The sequence below is a fragment of the Emys orbicularis genome, chromosome 25, assembly GCF_028017835.1.
Source record: "Emys orbicularis isolate rEmyOrb1 chromosome 25, rEmyOrb1.hap1, whole genome shotgun sequence".
NCBI lineage: Eukaryota > Metazoa > Chordata > Testudines > Emydidae > Emys > Emys orbicularis.
The window spans coordinates 3,615,477-3,640,101 of record NC_088707.1 but is presented as its reverse complement, the minus strand read 5'-3'; the positions used below and the strand labels follow the sequence as shown (position 1 = coordinate 3,640,101).

The window sequence follows — 24,625 nt, the reverse complement described above, 5'->3', positions numbered from 1 at the left end:
GCACCGCCAATATTGGACTGAGGAAAATCCATTTTCGGTTGAGCTGTTTTGTGAGTTCCAAGATCCGACGGCATCGATGAACCTTTCATGTCTCTCACCTCCCTGTGATCGACATTATCGTAAGTGGCTGGGGAGCTTGCTCAAGTCTTTTTATGAGAAGGAGACATGACACGTGTCCATTTTGAGAGCTATTTGTAGCCCCTGGTCTACTCCTACGAGGGGCCTGGGTCCATCAGGCCGCATGGCGTTGCCCTGGTGGAGGGTGTCGTAGCATTAGTAGGGCAGGTAAGCTGCAGAGGCTATGCAACGTGCCAGTGGCCAAGCTTCAGGTCTTGTGGGGAATTTGGGAGGAAGACAACCTGGCTTCCTGTGGGCCTGGCCATCACCACAGCTCTGGAAGTGGGTGGCAGATTTGAATTTCTGACTCTGCTGAGTGGCCGGTCCTACTGCCCCGCTGGGGGCAGGGGAGGGATGGGGAGGGATGGGTCTTCTCGTCCCCGGGGGGGGGGGTGGATTCAGAGCTGGTGGTGCCGCCAGCTCTCATGGGGGGTTTGTAGGGTTGGGATTCCTTCTCCACAAGGCCAAAGGTCTTTCGGCCAGGCTCTCAGGCTGCATCCCTGCCCCCACTCCCAGCACAAGAGGTTTGATCTCCACTCCAGAGGGGATTGACTGGGGTGAAGGAAAGCAAAGCCATGTCGAAACAGGGCTCCCCAGCCCGCAGTCTCTGGGCGAGGTGGTACGCCCAGCCCTGGCGCCCAGCACTCCAGGAGCCCCACGGGTAGCATGGCAGTCACAGGACAGGCAGCTAAGGTTTGGTCTGGGCTCCAGGGGAGTGTTTCCGTTCCCGTCCGCCCCCGCGCGCCCCAGGAGCAGCGTCCTCCTCACTCTGCGGCCAGAGGGAACGCTCCCTGCTCCCCTCCGTGCCAGGCAGGGGGTGCTCACAGCACAGAGCCCGGAGTCCCCACTTGGCTTCTTCGCCAGCCACCCGCTTCCCAGGGTTGCACCTCTCTGGAGCTGCAGCGTCCTGCGGCCACCACGCGTCACTCGCTGAAACTGTGACAGCTCCGTGGGCCTTAGGCCTGCAATCACTCACCTGAGCAAACTTGGAGTCAGAAAACGGGGGGATGATTTCCAGGGGGGCAGTGCCCCCCCCCCAGCTATGGGCTTTGTTAATCTCGGCTTGGAGCATTGGCTCTCTCTCTCTCTCTCTCTCTCACACACACACACACACACACACACACACACACACACACACACACACAGAGCATGACTGTGCAGCATGCGCACACACACAGTGCCAGCAACACCTCCCAAAATAGCACTGGGACGGCTATTTAAACCCTGGCCCCGGCCCCGGCCAGGCGGCCAAATACCCAGGGCTCACACACACACAACTGGGCTCACACACACACAACTGGGCTCCCCACCCCCACCCCGCCCCGCCAGGCAAGGCGTCCCACAGGGCGAGGATGTTCGGCAAGAGCGTGGTGCTGTCGGCGGCCGAGTTGGGCTGCCTGGTGAAGGAGGAGGATGTGGTGCGGCATGAATCCTTCACGGCCGAATGGAGGGACCTGGCGCTCTCCACCAGGCCCGAGGAGGGGTGAGTGTGGGGCACGGGCACCCTGGGCAGCGGGGCAGGGCATTGGGCTCCCTGTGGCCCCGACCCCGGGGTGAGGGGAGCCCTGGGAGTTTCTGTGGAGGGGCAGCCGGGGGTGGGGGGCCGTGGAGCAGAGCAGGATCCCTGTCCTGGCCCCTCCTCTGTGCCCAGCCAGCCTGGGGCAGAGGGGTCGCAGCCCCTGGGCACAGCGGTGCCCCTTCCCCTCACCAGCCCCAGCCCAGGCCCATCCCCCTCCGGCTGCCCCTTCCCCCTGTCCAGGAGAGAGGCAGACCCAGCTCTGGGGCAGTGCCCCCAGCCCCCCAGCCCTGGGTACAGCGTCTGACTGGGAGCAGGGGGTGGGGGTTGGGGTGGAGCAAGGCCCCCACTGCCCCCCCCCAGCTCCCTGCCCCCGGGCCTGCAGGGCACACACACCCCCATCGCGGACGTCTGTGGCGCTCAGGGCAGAAGTGGCCCCAGGGGTTGCAGCCCCCCAGCCTCAGGGGGCGGGTTGGGTCCTTGGGCTTGTCTGGGCTCCCTGCTCCCAGGAGGTGATGCGGGGGGGGGGGGCTGCCGGGGGCTGCTCCCTGGGTCCCTAACGTTTCCCCCCCCCCCGCCCCCAGCTGCTCCCTGCGGGAGGTGGACGATCGGCGCAAGGAGACGTACTGGCAGCAGCAGGAGACGCGCTTCATCGTGCAGCGATCCCCCTGGCTCATCATGCGGCTGGGCCGACTGGGCGAGCCCCTGGCCCGCTACCACCTGCCCTACCAGCGGGCGCTGCCCCTGCCCCTCTTCGTGCCGGCCGACCTGAGCGCCAAGGCCGAGCGGGGAGCCACCCCGCCCCAGCTGCGCCACATGATGGACTTCGAGACGGCGCTGGCCGGGGGCTCCCCACCCAACGGGCAGTGCCGGGACAAGAAGGCCGTGGCGGAGATCACCAAGGAGCTGCCCCCCGTCGTCCAGCCCAGCCGGCCTGACTTCGGCAAGGGTGACTTCCCCCGCTCCCTGTCCCAGGAGGCGCAGAGGGGCTGAGGGGAGACAATGCCTAGCGCTAGGGGTGCCCAGGCGCGACCCCCTTGTGCTGTCTGTGTTAGCGCTGTGTCTGTGTGGCACCCACGGCGGGTGCCAGGCTGGAGCTGTGCCCTGCCATGGGCACAGGGCACCACCCCGAGTGCCCCTCACCAAGCTTTCCTTAGTTGCCAAGGATTTGTACAAGGTAGGAGCCGACAAGCGGGAAGCGGGCTCCACTCCCAGCTGTTAAACCCTCCAGTGGGCTCCTGGTTAGAGCTGGGAATGGGGGCTCCTGGGTCCCATTCCTGGGTCTGGGACACAACGCGTATGTCTACATGGCACACCAAGCCCCAGGTCTGAGGTGGGGTCAAGCCCCAAGCTCCGTTTGCCCACACAGCCGTTACTCTGACTCAGTTGTGGAGCCTCAAGTGCAGGCTTGGAAACGAGCCGGGGTCCCCACGGTGAGCAGTGTAGACATGGGGCAGGACCTCTGGGTTGTGTTCCAGTACGTTAGAGGGGGGAGGATGGGATCAGGACTCCTGGGTTCTGTCCCCAGCTCTGGGAGCGGAGTGGGGTCTAGTGGTTTTTAGAGCAGGGGGATCAGCACTCTTGGGTTCTCTGCCTGACTCTTCCACTGACTCACTGGGTGGCCTGGGGCAGATTCACTGTGACAGGGTGACTGAGCTGCCTCCCTGGGGCTGGGGATTCCCCTGGGGCTGGGGATTCCCCTACGGGCTCAGAGGGGAGGGGGGGGCGAGGTTCTCGCATCCCTGCTCCTGGAGGAGGAGGGAGCTGGGACCAGCCTGATTTCACGCCCCTCCCTGTGCGGGGGCATCAGGAGCGGGCAGACGTGGCGACGGCAAGGGAGCAGAGGGGGCAGGAAGGGCCAGGCGAGGTCCTGCCCAGGGGGACGGGGGACACCTCCCTGGCTGCCAAAGGACAATGCAGGAAGGGATGGAGCGAAGGGGCCACCGCAGGTGAGACGGGGAGGCGCGCGCTGGGGGCTGCAGGGCCGCGATGGGGGAACCATGGGGAAATCAGCCAGGGGTGGGAGCTGCTGCGGTGTGGCTCCGGAGGTGAGGGTTGTACCAGCTCCTGTGGGGGGTGGAGGGGGAGAGGTGGGTTTCTATCCACGTGACTTTTCCTTGTACTGCAATAAAACTCCAGTCTCGACCCAAATGTCCCACCTTGGTCCTCTTCCTTTGAAATGCGCGAGCGATCGCTGGGGGGGGAGGGGGGAGTGGCCTGCACTGATCCTGACCCCAACAGCTGGGTGGGCTCTGAGCTAGCCCAGCGGTGGTGCTGGTCACAGCTGGAATTGCCCTCCGCCTGGCGTGGCCAGGCCTGCTTCCTGGAGGGGCCCGGCGCCGTACCCTGCTCCCCCAGTCGCAGCCCAGTGACTCCAGCCAAAAGGCAGATGAAGATTTGCACGGAGAGAGAGGTGGCCATTGGGCTGATAGCAGAGGGGCTGAGCCCCCTGCTGGCCCCTCTCCTTGGAAAGGGGCAGGGTGGGGAAAGGAGCAGGGGGCTTCCCAGCTGTCAATCTGCCCGCAATGCAGGAGCCGTCCCAGCAGCTAGGTCAGAGGGTCCCATGGGGAACGCTGCACTCAGGCCCGGCTGGAGGGGACCGCAGGACAGAAAGCAGCAGGACAAGAGTTAAAGGGAGCCAGGAGAAAGCCCATAGCTGGGGTTCCGGGAGGTCGAGGTGGGGGCCAGAGGCTACAGCTGCATTTATTAAAGGGGCATGGATGCTTTCAGGACCATGGCTTGTAGCAATGTAGGACTGGGACCCAGGACTCCTGGGTTCCACTCCCAGCTCTGATATGTGACTCCAGACCGGTGCCTCAGTTTCCCCACTGTCTTTTCACAGGCCCTGCTTGGTCCCACCCTACACGGAAGCCATGGTGGTGTGAGGCCTCCTGAAGGCAGCAGCAGTTTGGGCGGGGCCAAGGGGGACCGGGCTGAGAGGAGACAAGGATCTAGGGCGGGGGGTCCATGTTCTGTTCCCCTCGCCCACACATGTAGCAGCAGGCGTAGGTGCACTGTGGCTCCTTGTCTCCCTCTAGAGGCTGGCTCACAGAAGGGGTTAATGGGCTGGCTACAGAGCAAATTCTGCCGGGCCCAGTTGAGACAGGACCTGCTCTCGCTGGGGTCTGGCCTGGATCAGCCCCTGGCGGGCAGAGGCAGGCACTGGCCCCCAGAGTCTCCTGCCTACGATCCCATGAGGGAATTGGGGCCGGCCCATCCAGAACGGCCTCCTGTGCTTAAATATAGCCCGGGCAGGGAGCCGCTTTCAGCGCCGGGCCCAGGCCGGGTCCCGTGCCCAGCCGGTGGGGGGGCGCTGTCAAGGCGATGGCGCTAAACAGAGGAGCTCGGCAAGGGCCCAGAGCCTGCAGGGGACGGTGCCGAAGGCCGGGCGCTGTTACTTTTAAAGGCAGCATGTCTCCCCGCCCCGTTTTGCCCCGTGCGGGCACTGGATGCGATACCCGCATGGGCTGCTCCACGTGGCCAAGGGGCCGAGCAGCCCAGCCATGTGCCTGCTGCCAGGGCCGGGACACTACTGCAGCAGGGACTGCGTCAGGGCAGAGCAAGTGTCTGTGCCCCCCTCTTTCTTCCCCCCCCCCGGCGCCACCTGGCAGCTGCCACCTGCTCCTGGCCTGGGCGCAGAACGTTAACAAGGCCATAAACAGCTTCTGTCCTTGGCTGGCCGGGATTTGGCGGGCAGGGGAAGGACTGGAGGTTTGGCCAGAGGCTCTTTAACCTCTGCACGGGGGCACCTGGCATGGCGCTCTCTGGGCGCTGGTCCAGCAGGTGGGGCAGCATGAGGTCAGAGGAAAGTGGCCTGGGCCTGGCCAGAGCCCTGCAAGGGGGAGATGGGGGGTGGATGGACATGGGGCACAGCCCAGCTGTCTGGCTGCACCCCTCCCACCCCCAAATAATGGCAAAGCCCACTGGGGCCTGCCCGGTGCAGGAGGGGCCCCCACGCCTGGATCAGCTGGTCTGGCCCAGCCCGTATTTGCCATGCCCTGGCCATGCCCTTCCGGCCCCAGCTCCCTGGCTGCCAGCCCTGCTCCACTTGTCCTATGGGAGCTTCTCGGCCAGGCTGTGCTGACCGGTGATGGCCTGGGGGGGGGGGAACGGGACTGTACGCCCCACTGCGTCCAAGCAGGCTGGGTCAGTCATGCAGCTGCTCAGAGCAGAAGCCCTTCCCCCCAAGCGCCTAGCACCCCCCCCCCCCAATCTGGGTGCACCACCACCTCCTGACCACACACCTGGGTGCAGCCCCTACCCCCCCCCCACACACACACATCAGCAGCTGCATCCTCTTTCCCCTCCAGTGCCACAATATACACACACACACACACCGCTTCCTTTCACCTCATTTTTCTTCCACGTGACACCACCAAGTCCTGCCTGGGGGGGAGGGATAGTGATGCCCCCCCCCCCCCCGGCAAAAGGCAGCAAACTACTCCTATCTGTGGCATCCGTCTATCGCCCAGGAGCCTTTGGGTGCCAGGGGGGCCACCAGTCTTCAAGGGGAAGCTGCCTGCCAGTCTGCCCTGATCCCCAAAACGCTCTGGGGTGGGAGCATGGCCTGGGCCCACTGCCCTGCAGCGTCTCCCTGAGCTCAGCTGCCAAAGGCCTGTACCGGGTGAACCAAAGGGCCTGAGGCTTCCCCCGTCTGCTGTGAGGGGTTGGGGGTATTAGCCATGTGCCTGGCATGTGCTGTAGCCACGCAGCTGGCAGCAAAGGTGCTGCCCTGTGGGTTGGTGGCGTTATGGCAGCAGGAGTCACCAGCTGTGGCAGACTTACCTGGTCACCTTCTTCGCGCGCAAGAACTGCGGCATCAGTGTGAGGCACAGGACACGCCCCTGCCGGGGAGCCGTGGCCAGCGGGAAGCGTTTGCTCTCTGCCTTGTTCTCCAAGTGAAGCCAAGTCGGGGGTGCCAGGGGCTTCCTGGGAGCCAGGCAGGGCTGGGCTGGGCCTCCCGACTCAGGCATTTGCCTGCGTGGCGTACGTGACCTCCTCTGAGCTAGGAGGGGGCCATGTGGGGTGAATGACCAGGCCCCACTAGGAAAAGAGTCAGGGTCAGCATCACGGCTTCTTTCTCAGCTGAGCGACTCGCCTCTGCCAACCCCCAGCAGCAGATGCCAGGGGAAGTGCGGGGGCCCCGGCTCTGGCCCGTCCCCCGGGCTCCCCCAGGCCAGGACGGCTAACACGGCGAATGGAAGGAGAGAGTCATGCCGCCTTTCCTCCTTTTATTAGCCAGACAGCCTCATACCCCGAGCGCCCCAGTAACAGCAGCAGGCCAAGGAACACGGGGACGCGGACGGTGAATTCCTTGCCCCAGAATATCAGCCCAGGGGATTGAGGATGCAAATGAGCTCCTGGGGTCACCCATGTCCTGACGTCTGCGGGGAGCTGCTCGTCCCTCTCATGCACTAATCCTTCTCCTGCAGCACCGGCCGGCTGAGCATCGCCTTGTGCTTCCCCCATGCCGGCAACTGCAACTTCCTGGCTCTGCCCTCATCTCCACGTAATCATTTGTCCTCCCCAGGCTAGGGACAGGCCCCAGCTCTCTTGATGCCCAGTCACTTGCAGTAACCACTAGCCAACACTCCTCTGCCGGAGCTGGGGATAGAACCCAGGAGTCCTGGCTCCCAGCCCCTGACTGCTCTACCCACTAGCCCACACTCCCCTCCTGGAGCTGGGAATAGAACCCAGGAGTCCTGGCTTCCAGCTCCCTCCATTTCTCTACCCACTAGCCCACACTCCCCTCCTGGAGCTGGGAATAGAACCCAGGAGTCCTGGCTCCCAGCCCCCTCTACTCCTTTACCTGCTAGCCAACACTCCTCTGCCAGATCTGGGGATAGAACCCAGGAGTCCTGGCTCCCAGCCCCCTCTACCCGCTAGCCAACACTCCTCTGCCGGAGCTGGGAATAGAACCCAGGAGTTCTGGCTCCCTGACTGCTCTAACCACTAGCCCACACTCCCCTCCTGGAGCTGGGAATAGAACCCAGGAGTCCTGGCTCCCAGCCCCTGACTGCTCTAACCACTAGCCCACACTCCCCTCCCCCCTGCTGTGCTGTTAGACCCAAAGAGCATCAGCTGCTGTGACAGCCTTGCTGACAGCTGATTGACAGCTCAGCCGGGAAGACCGTTCTTAAAGAGACAGCGTTCCGATTGCAGCACCATCAGCATGCACGGTGCTGTACGAACCCATGGTCCCTGCCCCACAGAGCTCACAGTCTAACTCGAAAAGCCACATGCAGCCACGGCGTAACCTCGCTGAGCTTACGCCCGGGATGGCTTTGGCCCTGGAATGGGCCTCTACAGTAACTCCGCGTTGCCCGGCTCACCGTGGGTATTTCTCATGCAGGGGGAGCCGTGAGCTGGGAACGCAGAGCCCTACGGGCAGGTCCGTGCCCCGACCCTCAGCCCCGCTGCGCCTCCTGGGATAGGGAGCGGGACAGGGAGCGATGGAAGTCACCCTTGCCGAAGTCAGGCCGGCTGGGCTGGACGACGGGGGGCAGCTCCTTGGTGATCTCCGCCACAGCCTTCTTGTCCCGGCACTGCCCGTTGGGTGGGGATCCCCCGGCCAGCGCCGTCTCGAAGTCCATCATGTGGCGCAGCTGGGGCGGGGTGGCTCCCCGCTCAGCCTTGGCGCTCAGGTCGGCCGGCACAAAGAGGGGCAGGGGCAGCGCCCGCTGGTAGGGCAGGTGGTAGCAGGCCAGGGGCTCGCCCAGCCGGCCCAGCCGCATGATGAGCCAGGGCGATCGCTGCACCACGAAGCGCGTCTCCTGCTGCTGCCAGTACGTCTCCTTGCGCCGATCGTCCACCTCCCGCAGGGAGCAGCTGGGAGCAGGGGGGGGAAACGTTAGGGACCCAGGGAGCAGCCCCCGGCAGCCCCCCCCCCATCGCCTCCTGGGAGTAGAGAGCCCAGACAAGCCCAAGGACCCAACCCGCCCCCTGAGGCTGGGGGGCTGCGACCCCTGGGGCCATGGGGCAGCGAGAGACTCTGGGGCCCCTTCTGCCCTGAGCGCCACAGACGCCCGCGATGGGGGGGGGGGGTGCCCTGCAGGCCCGGGGGCAGGGAGCTGGGGGGGGGCAATGGGGGCCTTGCTCCACCCCAACCCCCTGCTCCCTGTCAGATGCTGTACCCAGGGCTGGGGGGCTGGGGGCACTGCCCCAGAGCTGGGTCTGCCTCTCTCCTGGACAGGGGGAAGGGGCAGCCGCAGGGGGACGGGCCTGGGCTGGGGCTGGTGAGGGGAAGGGGCACCGCTGTGCCCAGGGGCTGCGACCCCTCTGCCCCAGGCTGGCTTGGCACGGAGGAGGGGCCAGGACAGGGATCCTGCTCTGCTCCACAGCCCCCCACCCCCGGCTGCCCCTTCACAGAAACTCCCAGGGCTCCCCTCACCCCGGGGTCGGGGCCACAGGGAGCCCAATGCCCTGCCCCGCTGCCCAGGGTGCCCGCGCCCCACACTCACCCCTCCTCGGGCCTGGTGGAGAGCGACAGGTCCCTCCATTCGGCCGTGAAGGATTCATGCCGCACCACGTCCTCCTCCTTCACCAGGCAGCCCAGCTCGGCCGCCGACAGCACCCCCGCGCTGCGCAGCACCACGCTCTTGCCGAACATCCTCGCCCTGTGGGACGCCTTGCTTGAGGGGGGGCGGTGAGCCTGGCTGTGTGTGTGTGAGAGACCAACTGTGTGTGTTAGAGCCTGGTTGCGTGTGTGTGTGTGAGCCCGGCTGCGTGTGCGTGAGCCCGGCTGTGTGTTTGTGTGAGCCCGGCTGCGTGTGCGTGAGCCTGGCTGTGTGTGTCCAAGCCCTGGTACTTGGCTGCCCAGGCCAGGGTTTATATAGCCTCCCTGTGGCTATTTCCGAGCCGTGTCGTCAGGGGCTATATCCGCCCCACGCGGTCACTCGCCAGCGCTCCCGACACCGGACACCCCCCGCGTTTGTTGTTTACTGGAAACCAGCCTCGGCCCGGAGATCACCCTGCCGGGCAACGCTTATACTCACGCAGCCTGTGGGAAGCTGCAGGGGTCTCAGCTATGGGGTGTGTGTGTGGGGGGGGCAATCCTGGGCCACTGTCCACACCAGGTGGCCCAACCCTTTAGGGGTGTGAATTAACCCTTTGCAAACCCCCAGCCCAATGGGGGAAGAGCATTCTGGTCTACTCTGGGTCTCAGAGGGACTCAATAGAAGAGCTGGGAGTAGACCCCAGGAATTCTGATACCCTCGCCTACCCCGCTCTAACCACTAGACCCCACTCCCCTCCCAGAGCTGGGAATGGAACCCAGGAGTCCTGGCTCCCAGCCCACCCTGCCCCCGCTGGAACTGACTAGAGCCCACGCGTCTCCCTCCCACAACTTCAAAGGCCCGGGACTAGTGGGGAAAAGGGGTGGTGGCTCTTTTAAAGGTCTCCCCCTTGCCCCAGAGCGGGGGGGGGGGGGCGATACCACCGGAGCTGGCCGGCTGGCTGGCTGGAGGGGCCCAGATGAGCCAGTCGCCCCTGGCTGGCAGAACCCAGGTGTCCCCAGAGAGCATGTGGGAGCTGGAACTAGAGGTGGGGGCGGTTCTCAGACTGGGTTTTTCATTGACGGGCCGGGCTCGGCGCTGCCCCAGGCCATGGAGCACGGGGCCTGCTGGCCACCAAGTTTGGGGGATGAGCTCATCCTAAAACCTGACCCTGGAGACCCCCGGGTTAGTGGCCCCCCGGCAGGCGAGCTCCCAGCCCCATGTTCGGTGAGCCCACCCCGGGGCAGTGACAACTGCGTGAGCCCCTGCGCTCAGCACACTCCCCCGGCCCAGAGACGCAATGTGAAAACCTCGCCCGGCCGGGAGAAAATGTGCTGAGCAGCCCAGTCTGGCTGTCCCGCCGGGGCCAAGGGGATGGGGCTAATTATAGCCACCCTGGGTCCAAGGATTCCTGGGGGAGGGGGGTGCGGCAGCATGTGAAGGACTCACACTTTCCAGGTGGAGACTTGGGGCTTAGAGCAGGGGGGCAGGGAGCCAGGACTCCTGGGTCCTATTAACAGCTCTGGGAAGGGAGTGGTGTCTAGTGGTTAGAGGGAGAAGCCTGGGAGCCAGGACTCCTGGGTTCTAGTCCCAGCTCTGGGAGGGGAGTGGTGTCTAGTGGTTAGAGGGAGAGGCCTGGGAGCCAGGACTCCTGGGTCCTATTCCCAGCTCTGGGAGGGGAGTGGTGTCTAGTGGTTGGAGGGAGAGGCCTGGGAGCCAGGACTCCTGGGTTCTATTCCCAGCTCTGGGAGGGGAGTGGTGTCTAGTGGTTAGAGGGAGAGGCCTGGGAGCCAGGACTCCTGGGTCCTATTCCCAGCTCTGGGAGGGGAGTAGCTTAGAGCAGGCCACATGGAGCCAGGACTCCTGGGTTCTAAGTTGATCATTGGGTGGCAGGTGACATAATACTCATATTATTATTCCCCACTTGCTGTGGGACTCTGTTCAAGTGCCCTCCCGCCACTGGCACCTCCATTTCCCTCCCTGCCCCTGCCCCAGTGAAATGGCCTTTCCTAGGGCTAGCAACGTAAATGGCGTCAGGACGCCTGGTCAGTGCTCCTCCTCCGCTGGCAGAAAGGGCCCCGGGATCCTTCATGGCCAGGAAGCCCAATGACTGACCAGGCTGATGCCCCCCATTCTGGGCATGCTGGGGGGGAGCAGCCCCTGCTGTGCGGGTCAGCAGAGGACCCCAGGCTGTGGAGTTGATGCCCTTCCACCAGCTCCGAGATCGCATGGCGGGGGCTGGAGAATCGGCTCTCAGCCTGGCCCCGGCAGGCCCCCCCCATGCAGCCAGCACCGACAGTGACAATTCCTGCCCGCCAGCCGCTCACGGATCAAACCACGTTGGCCCCACCAGAGCGCTGGGATCGGTCTCATTTAATGGCCTTTTGCTGACATAATTTATGAGCTGAGGCAGCTTTTCCAAAACAGCCTGAAAGCATTTGGGGCCGCTAACTTGTTCCAGGCCTGGCGTTATCAGCTGCACCAGAGATATTTCACAGCCACAATTGACAGGGCCCTGAGGCCGGCCCCCCTTGCCCGCTAACTCCATTACCGCCCTGGTTTGCATTGTGCCAATGAGCCCCTTCCTCCCATCACGAGGGTGGGGGGCTGTGAGCGGATCCAGCTGCCATGAATGGGCTGGGAGGGGAGTTGGTTTGTTCCCACCTGGGAGTCTGAAATAAGCGAAGAGGCTGAAATTGGCGAGGAAAGGTGGCAAAGGGAAGCCCCCTGCCCCTTCCCCATTGGCTGCGATGGATCTTCCCCGGCCAAACCAGTGCTGGGAATGGTTCTAACGCCTGGTGTCCTCAGGACAGCCCCATCTCGCCCCTGTCACGGGACGCACCAGGGAGCCAGGGTGGAGCGAGAGGGATGGGGTGAGCAGGCCGGCCAGCTGGTGGCTGAGAGCTGGGGTCCAGCTGGTGCAGAACGCTGCCTCCTTGCGGAGCACATCACAGAACCAGCCTGCAGTTAAAGAGCAATTAACAACCTGTGTCCAGAGGGGTCTATGTGGAAAGGAATCAATAGAGCTGTGTGGTTGGGGGGGGAAACCCATGGCTGGGCTAGCAGGGGGCTGCGGGTCAGGAGTGAGGGGCACCGGCAGAGCTGTGGCGGGAGCACAGGGCTGGGCTAGCAGGGGGCTGCGGGTCGGGATTGAGGGGCACCGGCAGAGCTGTGGGGGGAGCCCAGGGCTGGGCTAGCAGGGGGCTGGGGTTGGGAGTGAGGGGCACTGGCAGAGCTGTGTGGGGAGCTGGCACTTCCCTTACTCTGCTCTTCACAATCATTACGTTCACTGTGAAAACCCAGAGCCCATCGGCAGGCTGAGCCGGTCGGGGTGGAGCGGCAGGATGCGGCTCCGGCCCCCGCCGGCGCTGACACTAACCTGGTTAGCCGGGATGAACGGCCACAATAAAGTCGCCTTTCAATACGCTTGTCAAATGATCATCCGGTGCAAGATAAACTAATCTCCCAGCCCACCCCCGACGTGTCTCTGGAGCCTCCATTAACTCCCCTAAATGTCCAGCCAATCACTGCACGACAGCTTCCTCCCCGCCTGGCTGGGCCAGGGGGCCGGCGTGGTTGGGGGGGCAGAGGGGGGCAGCTAGAGAAATGGTCTCAATTTCCATCCGCCCTGCGGGGAGCACCAGGTCCCATCTGCCTGGCGCACGTTGGGCCCTAATCAGATTGGGCCAATTAGCGCATTGCGACGCCCTGAGCCACCCAGGGCAGGGGCTATAAAGGCGGCTCCCTCGGCCCCAGCTGCGCGTGAGCCGCCCGGCCGATCCCCCAGCCATGAGCAGCATCGCGGCCGTCGGGGAGAGCTACCAGAAGTTCAACCCCAGAGCCTACCTGCAAAACAACTACATGCCCCCCCGGGCTGACTTCAGCTCCGAGGACTGCGTGGTGCCCTGGAAGCTGCGGTGCCTGGCCGAGGCCTTCGCCACAGGTGAGCGTTGGGGTGAGACAGAAGCTGTAAATAAGCCTTTAAAGGGCTTTGCAGGCATCAGTGGATGAAGCCTCCGAGCTGCCTTGGGAGGGAGGAGAGTGTCACGGCCTCTGTGTTACTGATGGGGAAACTGAGGCACAGACTGATGCCAGCACTGGTGGCAGATCTGGGAACAGAACCCAGGAGTCCTGGTGCCCACCCCTCACACTCTGACCACTACACTCCGTTCCCCTGGCAGCTCGGGGGAGAGAACCCAGGAGCCCTGGTGCCCACCCTTCACCTCCGCTAGGCTGAACGTCTCGTGGCTTCTAGCACAGAAAAAGCCTTTGCGGCTAAGGCTCAGCTCGGGTGGGGACCGGGTATAAGCCACCCAGGCAAAGGAACTCTTGGCCGGACTGAGGGCGTCTCCACGCAGGGTTTGCTGTACCCGGACAGCTGTTGGGGAAACGCTTCCCAGCGGAGACCAGGCCTGGGCTGAATTCTCCTTCCATTTCCGCTCTCACAGCCTCCTCCACCGCAAAGCGGGTATCCCAAAAACTCACCCCCCCTCCCACCCCTTAGCACACGTCCCTCTGTACCAGTCTCCCTCGCCCCTCAGGGGACATCCACGGCCGCACCCTGATCGACATCGGCTCCGGGCCCACCATCTACCAGCTCCTGAGCGCCTGCGAGCACTTCGAGGAGATCATTGCCACCGACTACCTGGAGGTGAACCGGGAGGTGCTGCGCCGGTGGGTGCGGGGCGAGCCCGACAGCTTCAACTGGAGCCCGTACATCAAACACGTCTGCCGGATTGAGGGCAAAGGGTAGGCGTCTGGGGGGGATGGGAGGGGGCAGCCTGCAAACCAGGCTGGTCGGTGGCACCAGAGCCGGGGGAAGAGCTGGCCGGAGCGAGGGCGTTCGAGCAGGACTGGACGGAGCAGCCGCTCTGGCTGATGCTCCGTGGTCCGGGCTGGTTGTGTGACCTGAGGGTGTCACTTGAATTCCCAAACTCGCTGTTTGCCGGGTGGAAATGGACTGGGGGGTGGGGGGGGGATTTAGCAACTGGCAGCTGGGGTGGGGGGGGTTGCTGAGGCACAGAGTTAAAGGAGTCAGCGTTGTTGGCCAGCACACGCATGTGCATGCGGCATGTCACAGGGAGCGCACCGCCGCCCAGCCGTGTCCCACACGTTCACACGCACACTGACAGCCCCACACACCCCTTTGAGCCTCACCCCCCCCCCCCCCGATCGCTTAGCTCACCCAGTGACTGCCCTGGGCGTCGATCCCTCCCCTCTGCTCACCCAGAGTCAGCCTTACAAAGTTACCGCCCGGCAAGCCCGTGTCCTGGGGCCGCTCACCCGCCGCCTGGCCTCACCCCCTGGGCTTTGTCCTGCCCGCCAGGCGGCGTGGCACTGGGGGCTGGAAGCACAAGGCGCTCGCACCAGGGATCCGGCTTCCAAGACTCGCTTGTGTCAGGAAGTGGGGGGGAGGCAGGGCCCTGCACCCCCCAACTTCCTGCGATTCACCGGGACTAGACAACAGGAACACAGTCCAAAACAGAGCTTGTAGGTACAGACAACAGGACCCCCTCAGTCAGGTCCATCTTGCGGGGCAGGGAGCTGAGACCCCAGCCCTGGGGCTCCCTCTGTTTCCCCAGCCAGCTCCAAACTGAAACCCCCTCCAGCAGTCTCACCCAGCCTCCCCCCCGGCTCCTCCTCCAGCCTTTGTCCAGTTTCCCGGGGAAAGGTGTCACCTAGCCCCAACCCCACTCCTGGGCTCAGGTTACATGCTCAGGTATCGTCCCTCAAGTGAAGTCACCCCCTGCTATCCCCATCACCAACGCAGACAGTCCCAGTAAAACTCCCACACCCCACTCCCTGCTCCGGCACAGCTTGTCAGCCCTGCTGCCAAAAGGCCTCCCTGGCTGGAGGGCGTCTCCTGGAGCAGGGCTGGGTTGGGGAAAGCAAATTGCTGGCTCCAAATAACAACCGGAGAGTGTCAGTGATGGTGGGGGGGACTCGTGGGTCTGGTAAGGTCACTGCTCCAGCTCTGGGTAGGGCACAGGCCCCAGCGGCATCACTCCAAAGACCCCGCATTGATCTCCCAGCCTGTGAAGCAACCAGGGCACTCCCCAGGGTGCAGATTGCTAACCCTCCCCAGGGCCAGCCCCCTGCTTGGGAGCAGCGAGAGACGGGGGGGAAATGATCTCCTGAGTGCAGAGAAGGTAAAACCTACACACCCACCCTCGTTACCCCAGCAATCAGAGCTGGGAACACCCTGCACTCAGAAAGGGGAGTCGCCCACAGCCTTGTGCCAAACCAGCCGTGTCGGCGTGAACCCCACCTTCTTCCACGCTGCGTTTGGGACAATCTGGAGCTGGAAACGAACCGATCTCGCTGTATAACCCGCTGTTCCCCTTCCGTCAGGCTCCCCAGCACGGCGCGGCTCCTCTGCCTCAGAGGCTGGAAGCTCTAAGGAGCACGGACATGATGCTGGGGCTCAGTAACCGATAACAGCCACGGTGAGCGCGTGGCCGAATCGGGCTGGTTTTGCAGAGAGCCCTGAGCTCCTACCCCCTGGAAAGTCAGGCCTGTTCTGCCCAGCGGTGCTGGAGTCCCTCCCAGCTCTGGCTTGCCCAGGGCTCTGTCTAGCCTCGTTATACGGCTCCTCAGGGACGCGGCTGGGCACCCGGCCGGAGCGAGCTAAACCCCCCCCCCCTAGGAGTCTCAGCTATGGAGACTGGACCATGGGTGGGTCCCTCTCCATAGGTACCACCCATGGCTCTGATCGCTGTAGCACTGCGGCGGGCTAGAGGGGCGCAGCGGGGGAAAGCTCCCTGTCAGACGCTGGTGTTATCACCACAGCACCTTGAGCGGGCATAAAATTCTCACCCCACCCCCTGTGGCGCTTTTCCGTGGGCCAGTTCGGCCTAAATTTTCCCTTTGGCTCCTCTGATCCCATCATCCCCCTTGGAGCACCCTAAACACCCCCTCTCCCTCCTGGGTGCGGCTGGGTACACTGCCCCCTGATGCCCATTGCTTGACTCCCATGCTCCCTTTCTCATGGCCGGGCCTCATTCTTTTCTGGCTTGCACAGGGAGCAGTGGAAGGAGAAAGAGCAGAAGCTGAGAGGGAAACTGAGGCAGATCCTTCCCATCGACGTCCACCAGCCCGAGCCACTGGGCTCCCAGTTGTGCCAGCCAGCCGACGCCCTGGTCTCCACCTTCTGCCTGGAGGCGGTGAGCCCCGACCGGCCGAGCTTCGAGAGAGCCCTGCGTAACGTCACCACCCTGCTGCAGCCCAGGGGCCACTTCCTCCTCATTGGCGCCCTAGAGGAGTCTTTCTACCTGGCCGGTGAGGCCAAGCTCTCAGTGGTGCCGGTGAGCGAGGCCGACGTCAAGGAGGCCTTGAGCAAGAGCGGCTACCACATCCACGACTTCCGCTCCTATCTCATGCCACCCAGCCTGAAAATCGGCGTGGATGACGTGAGTGGGGTCTTCTTTGTCCACGCACAGAAGAAGCCCGTGGCCTGAGGCCCGTGGCTAGGCAGGCCTGGCCAATCCTCTTGTTCTTTGCTAAGATGCACGTCCCACAGCAGAGTGAAGCTTGGTAGCTAGTAATGCAATAGATGCATCCATCCTAGGCAGATAACCTGAGATGCTGCGTGATTCTCCTTAACGCCCCGTCCGCCCCCAGCTCCAGAGCGCATCTCCTTTGCATGTGGTAGCTGATTCAGCAGTGAAGGGGTTAAATAAAACTGGAGGCAGGTGGATTAGCTGGTTCTCTGAGGGTCTCTTCATTCATAAATTCTAGGCTTCTATTAATGGCAGGTCCTGTTCCCCTGTGTCTGTGTAGGGCCACGCGTGGCCTGAGCAGCTACTGGAGTATCAGGCAGGGTTGGCTTTCTGTAGCACCCAGGTTCTCCTTGTGCAGTACAAAGAGAGTGAAATCCTATTTGGGGCATGCATTTCTAGAGCCTCTCCCTATCGGCTCCAGGTGCTTTTACAGCACTTTGGGGGGCTCAAAGTTCTTACATCATTCAATTAATCTGCATACCAGCCTGTGAAGCAGATCTGCCTTACCACCCTTGTTTTAGAAACCGAGTCACAGAAACTAAGAAGGGGCGAGTTAGAGAGCAAGAGTTGGGATTAGAACTCAGCCAATTCGTGATCCTGCACTCAATGCACTAGTTTCTCTCTCTCTCCATATCGTTTTACATGACATGCAGCCACCTCTGGGGCAGAACTCAGCAGCTGCTAAAGGGCAGACAGTAACATTCCACAAGAGTTTCGACCAGGTAATGAAAAACCGCCTCCCACTCCATCTGAAAGTGAAAGGGAAGTAGGAGGTAGGCAGAATATAAATTACCCAATCTGGAATTTCACTGTATAGGGAGAAGACAAAACTAGCCGAGGTAGAATTTCAGCAGGATTCCAACTTCAGAATTAGCACAATTTAGTTTTGGTACCAATCCCATCTGCTGAAGAATTTTAGTGGGAACCCCAGATAATTTAGGCCCAACAGTTAGACTTTTACTGTATGTTTAAAAAACATTTCAGAGAACCTAATAATGACGAGATGTTTTCATGATTTCCATGGCACTTTATCTAGATATTTATTTTGTGGCTATAGATACATATTCCATGCTGTTCTCTGAGACCTATACACCTGAGCCTTTGTTTTACTGCATGAGAATCCATTGAAAATAAAAGCTATAAAATCAAGGCAAACGGGGCTGTCTAGATTCACTCCGAGTTGGGGGAAGTGTAAACGTTAAACAAACAGCCTACAAAGCAGCTGCGAGTCTATATTTAAGTAATCCCAACGTGGTTAATAGTTCAGCTGACGACTTTAATAAATACAGGATGTTTAATTTGGAACCAACCCTTTAAAGAAATGTTTGGGGGGAAAAACAGGTCTTTCCCCAAGGTGGGGGGCACAGTAACCCCACGTTGACCCCCTCTAGTTAACTCTCTCTAGCAAAAAATGGTTTGGAAGCCAAGGGTGGGATTTTATGGTGCTTAAGTGAGTCTCTCTAATTTCCTCTCGGGGCTGCAGCAGCACACGCAGGACCTGCAGGTCGCATTGGGGAGGGGTGAGGCAGCTTAAAGCCACAGCGTCTTTCAGAGGCCCAACTCCGTGCCCCACAATGTCACTGAAAATGGACATGGCAGCTCCTCAGCACCATGGGAAGTCACTCTCACAGGCTGTCTCCCGCCAGCTCGTGCTCCTTCTTCACCACACGCAAATACCTGCCTTGGATCGTGCCGTACAAACAGCAGGGTTGGTAATGACGTCACCGCTTCTTTAGCCATTGGGTCACAATGGCGCCGGGCTGGCCCCATTCTCCTAGGGGGCTAGTTCATGCAGTTCATGCAGGGGAAGGAATTCAAGGCTTCAAATGAGCATCCAGTCTTTAAATCCAATCCCCGCCCCAGTGACGGCGCAGAGGGATTTAGGCTCGCGCGTGAGGCCAGGGAGTGTAACATTACTATCCAGAGAACTGACATCACACCCATCAGCACGGTCCGTAACCGCGGGGGACAGGACAGCGAGCCCCGTTCAAGGGATTAACTGATCCCCAGGGAGGTTAGGTGGAACTTTCCCTTCCCTAGCTTCAGCTGCTAGAGGCAGGAGCTAGGTCTGGCTGCGTCATTGCTGTGCCCAGTGACAGCCCCCCCACCCCCCCGCTCGCATTCCCAATTCCTGTCCCTAGAGGGGGATTTGGAAGAGAGCGCACAAGCTGCGTGAAATAAAGCCACTACTTTTATTTAGAGATCTTGCATCCTTAAGCACAGAAGTTTCCCCATGGCCTGACTGCCAAGTGCTCCCTCACATCTAGTCAGCCTCGGCCCAGGAAAGCACAGGTCGGAGTCCACCTGCCTTTGAGTTGCTGATTTGATCTTGCTGAGTTTTCTGCCTTGTCTAAAGAATATCATAACCGCGCCATCCAATCCAAACGCTGGAAAGGCCGGTAATATGGGCCGAACTTTATCCAGAGTGTAAGCCAAATCTGTAACTGCAGCTCCGGGTCTCCTGGCTGGCCCCTGGCCATGCGGTTTAGAGGATGGGGGCCAGGAGAGTGGCTGGAATCCTGCTCTAATCAGGTTTCCTGGTAGGAAGCCCAACCCTGCTCCCAACTGCAGTGGAAGGGTCTGTCCATTATTAACCACAGAAGGTCTAAGAGCTGGCACCACCAACCCAATCTCACTCTCACTTCTTCCAGTCAATCCTCCCTCCATCCCAAACCAGTAACTCCTGGACCTGATCCTCAGATGGAGGTGGCTGCTTCCTGGCCTGGAGTTAGACGCCGTGACCCTCCCAGCCCCGCTCCCCAACTGGCCATGTGACAGCACTCCACTTAATTCAGGATTTGAGGCAGAGAGGGGATTAAAGAGTGGTTATTAATATTTTTGGCAACTCCAAATGGTTTTTCTTTAGGTGGAGATTTGGAGGCAAAAAAATCAACAGATGAAGGGGGTGAAGATTATTAGATTAATTACAATTTTATTCTCAGAGAAACCAGGACAACAATACAGACAAAGGTTCATTTGCACCGTTTGCAATAATTGTCGACTTGACCCAAGTCTAATACAATTAATTGATCACGCTCCAAAGAGCTGATTTAAGAAGTGAAACAGCAATAGAATACACGTTAGTCACATTCACATCCCCATACGACACGTGTGTGGGCTGTACAGTGATAGAAAATCTGCCCCCATTCCCTTATTTCCATGATATATACAGATTATCCCAACCCATCACCTGTACAACCAGAAAAGGAAATATCCTCGGAAACGGAGGAAAAAGAAACCCACAAATCTATGCTCTCCCCTTCCCCCGCAGCAAAGCAGCTGCTCCCACCAACAGCACTTTCAGGTCACCTTCAGGAAATTCTGTTACCAAGCCCAGCTGAAGTGGCTGGCAGGGGCGATGCCAGGAGAATGTCCGGTCATTTTCCATGTGAAAAACAGATGCCAGGCTCTGGCGATAGCTCCGAGGGTGACTGGACAGCGGACGAGCACACGATGTGCTGCGTTGGCTGGGAGCTATCTAGGGAGGATGTGCTGTTTGTTTTCTACTTCTAAAATTACACACTGGGACGTTTCAGTAAGAAGTTGGCACAGAGCTCTCAGAGGCCAGGAGCTGCGTTTCACACCAACACACACACACACACACCCCAAGAGAAACTTCACCTGCTTTCACTGTACGATCACCTGTTGTACACCCCGGCACGCACAGCCATCAGTCTGTTCTTGGCAAGAATTTCCACGAGAAGCCTCCATTACAACCCTGCTAACTACAGCATCACACCAAATGCCTCCTCCTTGCTAGGGTACAGCATGCCGGTGGAAAGCCAGGGGGAGGGAGGGGCTCATGGATCAAGCTCTCCCAGTGCAACAGGAGTTTTTAAACTGGCCTGAAAACGATCTGCTCCAGCACACGCACAAGCGCAGCGAACAAGGAAAACTATGGTTTAAAGCCAGAGGCAGGGCATTTTTTCCCAGAGATGCTTCCCCTGAGACCCAGGCCACAGTGACTACAGGAGACCAGGCGGGAATAAGGCAAGGCCCTGGGAAGGCTGCTGGATGGAAAGGTGAGGTCAGAGCCCTGGACCTGCAGAGCAGGTGCCAAGCCCTGGAGCAAGTGGGGAGAAGGGACGCTGGCTCTCCAGGGGACAGAGCAGGGGCTGGAGTGCCAGGAGGGAATGCTGGCACCAGCCCCACCTGGGGAAGCCCAGCCATGTCTCAGCACTATCATAAGAGGAGGATACTGAGGCCTATTGCGACTCCTTCCAGTAACAGGCTGAAGCCCGCCAGCGACCTAGGAGGCAGCAGATACGCCAGTGGGTGCCGTCCTTGGCAAGCGAGCCCAGCTGCCTTATTGCAGCCCCGGTGTAAGGAAGGCAGGAGAGGCTACCAAGGGGAAGGAGCCATTCTCTGGACCAGGGGTTCTCAACCTCTCTTTCTGAGCACCCCCCAACATGCTTTGAAAATTCCATGGCCCACCTGTGCCCCAACAACTAGTGTTCTGCATATCCAGTAGATTAAAAGCTAGGGCCAGCGTTAGGGGGTAGCAAGCAGGGCCTGGCCCAGGGCCTGTTGCCACAGGGGGCCCCTCGAAACTAAGTTGCTTGGGCTTCAACTTCAGCCCTGGGCCCCGGAGAGTCTAATGCTGGCCCTGCTCTCTGGGTTATTTTGGTGGAGCCCTGGTTGAGAGCCACGGCTCTGGACCCCTGCATGGCCAGAGGGTGGGACTGCGACTGACGACAAGGGAGAGGAGAGGGCCTGGCCTTGTGGAACCACATGGGCCAGTGCCAGGAAGATACAGAATCCCTCCAGGGAAGAGACCAGGTAAATCCACTGGCTGCAAGAGGGGTCCCAGCGAGTCAGACACATCACTGCCCAGCCGGGCTCTGCCAGAGAAGGAACCCTCTACAATACACTGAATGTGGGAAAAGCTTCAGCCAGTTCCAGACACCCGGCGCCAGCTGCCATCCTATCAGCTCCACTCATCCCCTCTCGCTGCTCGTGATCAGTGCACATCACGCCCAGAGGGGGGCACGTGAGCCCCCCCGATTTCTGCCCTCCATTTAGCACTCAGGTTTTCAAACTGTGGGGCCCAGCGCCTCTTGCCAGGAGCCAGAGGATTGGAAGCTGGTGGGAAGCTGCCCAGCCCGCTCGGCCCCCGGCTCTCTGTGCTGTGGGAGCCGGAGCGCTGGCTGGCTGCCCGGCTGCTCTGCTCCCCGAGCTGGGCGGCCTCTGCACGGCTGGGTGCTCTCCAGGCAGGGCGGGCGGCACAGCTCTGAGCTGAGGCCCCTGAAAGAGGTCAGCGCTGACCGGTGATCCCGCCAGGAGCCAGCCCCTGCCAGTGGAAACCAGCTGCCATGAGATGCTCCCTGAGGCCCTCGCTTTCCGCTGCCCCGGCCCTCCTGCTGCTCCTCAGCCCAGAGGACATGTGTGAGGCAGCCGCACCCCCCCCCCCCCCACCCACCGAACCTTTACATTGTACCCCGCCCCCCATCAAGAGTTAAGCATTGTCTCTAATCACGCCACTTCCAACATGAAATTCCAGGGCCTGCCTAGCGCTGTCAACGCCGAGCTGACGGAGAGCCTGGCCCGGGCTGCTCAGATCCACCTGTGTGGGGATGACCCTTCCTGGGCGGCAGGACCTGCACCCCTCCGCAAACGGCTCTCACCCGGCAGGAAGAGGAGTCTACTTGTTTACCTTGAGATTTCCCTGCCCCAGTATCTGGCTGGACTTGGCATTCTCCGCTAGCCAGACAACAAAGTGCTGCTGAGTCATACAACTCCTCCGTTCGCTCACACTGGGTATGGCTCTGCAAAGTTACGGGCTCCTGCACCCAGGGGAATGGCTAGTCTGGGCTCTCTGCGAAGCAAGATGAATGGAGGATACCAGGTTAAAGAGTGTTTGGAATTCGAAGCAGGGGCTAATAAGCGATAAGGACCAGGATTGTGCTGGCCTCTACTTTTCCTAAAGCTTTCAAGGTGGCTTGTCTGGACTGATCTTTCCACAGCCGCCTGGGGAACACGCAGAAGTCACTCTTTGCATTAAGCGGCTCAGTGCAGCTGGGCAGCGGTGGAGTTTACAAGCTCTGGAATTGGAGGAGAGCCAGGGCATTGGGTGGTTTCTCTGGGAAGGCGACGGGCAGGTTAAACACGGGAGAAGGCAGAAGAGAAGAGAGAGACACATACGAAACGCTGGGACAAACATATGGGCTGTGGAAGATTTCCTCATCACCGGGACAAGGATGTTACAGGCAACTTAAGTTCAAGAGTTTGGGTTTTGAACAATGAGACAAAGCAGCGACAGAGATACAGATGGACAGACATCTGCACCTAGGCAGGGGCAAACATCATGGTATGTAGTCAATTACATCTGGGGGACGGACACACACTTCTCCAGGGTTACCACCATGCTGCCATAGTCTCTAATTTCCACTGAACACAAGCTATTGTGCTAACTGCCGTCAACATAAATACGAGTCCTCTAGGGAGCCACTTGCCAGGACTTCCCAGCTTCGCTCATGTTCTCCAAGCCATCGTCCTCGCAGACTTCTGTATGGCCCAGTCCGCCAAGCACGGACATCTGACCTGTCCACTGACTGCAAAGGGCTCTGGATCAGAGCCTCAGGCAGTCCCAGCTAAGTCAATGGAACCACTCAGGTCCTTACTGGGGAGCAAGCGCTTTGCGGGGTCGGTGCCGAAGGGACCAAGTTCCCCAGACTCATTGCACCTCAGGCCCCTGGCGAGTTCTTGGCTTCCTGTCCCTTGCTCGGACCAGCTTGTGTATTACCCCCTTCTCTCGCGTCACATCTGTGAGTTGGGGGGCAGCCCAGCCCAGCCATGGAGGTTACTCAGGGCTGCACCCACAAAAATAAAATCCAGTTCCCAACTGGAGTGCAATCACACACCCCAAAAAAAACCCCCACACCTGGACTTTATCTTAACAATGGAAGTAAATCTAATTTTGCAAACAAGCCACACACACACACTCACTCACACACACACACTCACACTCCCCCAAATCAAACCCTGCAGCCCCATGCAGACTAGAAGTCTGAGCTAATAACGCCAAGCCTTTAACAGAACCACGAACGGTCCTAACAGGGTCACACGCAGGCTGGGCCCATTCAGACACAAGGCATGAATTCTCTAGGAGACCGTACAGCACAATACAACGGAGGACACCCAGATTCATGGGCTCTCCAACCCAATGTCCCAAGCCCCATCTGGTGGCACAGGGCACACGGATGCCAGATGGCTTTCAGGCAAACATGGACCAGCCCAGCTGGCCGGTTGTAAACCTCAGACAGGGAGAGTTTGAAATGTCAATGGATTGGCAACGCTCGCCACCTAGTGGTGGCACAGCAATACAGCAATAGTCATAACACCTTTTGTGATGAGCTATCATCTACTTCATTGACTTCCTTTGGCGATCAGGAAGGCACTTGCTGATCCCCTCGGCGCATTCCTGGTCTCTCTGCTTTTACGAGCGGAGCCCAGAGCACTCAGACTTTCACTTTACTCAGTCAGGCCTTAATCCTGTACCATACAGCAGGCCCCTGACTAATGCAATGGCAAAGGGGGAGCCAGGAATGTCATTACGCACAGAATAGTCCTGTTCTGTTTTTCATCTGCTCCCCTCAGCAACTGGAATAACAGGGGGGGGGGGTCACCCCCCCCTCTAGCCAGGAGGCCCTCATCTCAGCGCTGCAGGGAGTCCCTTCTCAGCACTTAACAGCCGGAAAGGATGGTGAACTAGCCACAACATGTGGGTGACTTAAAGTGGCATGCAGGGACTAGGGAATCTTTGGGGGACCTTAGCGCCCCCTCCCCTTGCAAGAAAGGGGCATTTCCCTCTATAGGGCACACAGGATTCATCAGAGCAGGTTTGTCAAGGAGCGGAAAAATAAGTGTTGAACTGCCCGAGTCAGCCTGGCATTTCACACTGCGCCGAGTATCCCATTTCAAAAACATCACCTCTGCACAGCAAAGAGCTCCCACATGCCCCCCAAGTGCCCCACAGCCTGGGAGATCCACCTCCCCACAAC

The 24,625-nt window shown here is 60.5% G+C and overlaps 3 protein-coding genes across 3 annotated transcripts; 2 read left to right on the top strand and 1 right to left on the bottom strand.

Annotated features, from left to right (window-relative positions):
- The first annotated feature begins 1,469 nt into the window (after positions 1–1,469).
- Positions 1,470–2,626, top strand: LOC135894649 (telethonin-like). The gene is made up of 2 exons (XM_065422787.1): positions 1,470–1,600; positions 2,218–2,626. The coding sequence occupies exons 1-2, from the start codon at positions 1,470–1,472 to the stop codon at positions 2,624–2,626; spliced, it is 540 nt and encodes a 179-aa protein (XP_065278859.1).
- Positions 2,627–8,040: 5,414 nt separating this feature from the next.
- Positions 8,041–9,242, bottom strand: LOC135894648 (telethonin-like). Its single transcript, XM_065422785.1, has 2 exons — positions 9,094–9,242; positions 8,041–8,461 (listed from the first exon to the last, which is right to left on the bottom strand). Exons 1-2 carry the CDS (start codon positions 9,240–9,242, stop codon positions 8,041–8,043), a joined length of 570 nt encoding a protein of 189 aa, XP_065278857.1.
- Positions 9,243–12,915: 3,673 nt separating this feature from the next.
- PNMT (phenylethanolamine N-methyltransferase) lies at positions 12,916–16,583 on the top strand. The gene is made up of 3 exons (XM_065422772.1): positions 12,916–13,069; positions 13,668–13,875; positions 16,148–16,583. Exons 1-3 carry the CDS (start codon positions 12,916–12,918, stop codon positions 16,581–16,583), a joined length of 798 nt encoding a protein of 265 aa, XP_065278844.1.
- The last annotated feature ends 8,042 nt before the right edge of the window (positions 16,584–24,625 follow it).

Bases quoted from the DNA above. Each gene is read 5' to 3' on its own strand.
- LOC135894649 (XM_065422787.1), top strand. From the start codon at position 1,470: ATGTTCGGCAAGAGCGTGGTGCTGTCGGCGGCCGAGTTGGGCTGCCTG. The intron at 1,601-2,217 runs GTGAGTGTGGGG...CCCCGCCCCCAG, and splicing joins TCCACCAGGCCCGAGGAGGG to CTGCTCCCTGCGGGAGGTGG.
- LOC135894648 (XM_065422785.1), bottom strand. From the start codon at position 9,242: ATGTTCGGCAAGAGCGTGGTGCTGCGCAGCGCGGGGGTGCTGTCGGCG. The intron at 8,462-9,093 runs GTGAGTGTGGGG...CCCTGCTCCCAG, and splicing joins TCCACCAGGCCCGAGGAGGG to CTGCTCCCTGCGGGAGGTGG.
- PNMT (XM_065422772.1), top strand. From the start codon at position 12,916: ATGAGCAGCATCGCGGCCGTCGGGGAGAGCTACCAGAAGTTCAACCCC. The intron at 13,070-13,667 runs GTGAGCGTTGGG...CTCGCCCCTCAG, and splicing joins GGCCGAGGCCTTCGCCACAG to GGGACATCCACGGCCGCACC. The intron at 13,876-16,147 runs GTAGGCGTCTGG...TGGCTTGCACAG, and splicing joins TGCCGGATTGAGGGCAAAGG to GGAGCAGTGGAAGGAGAAAG.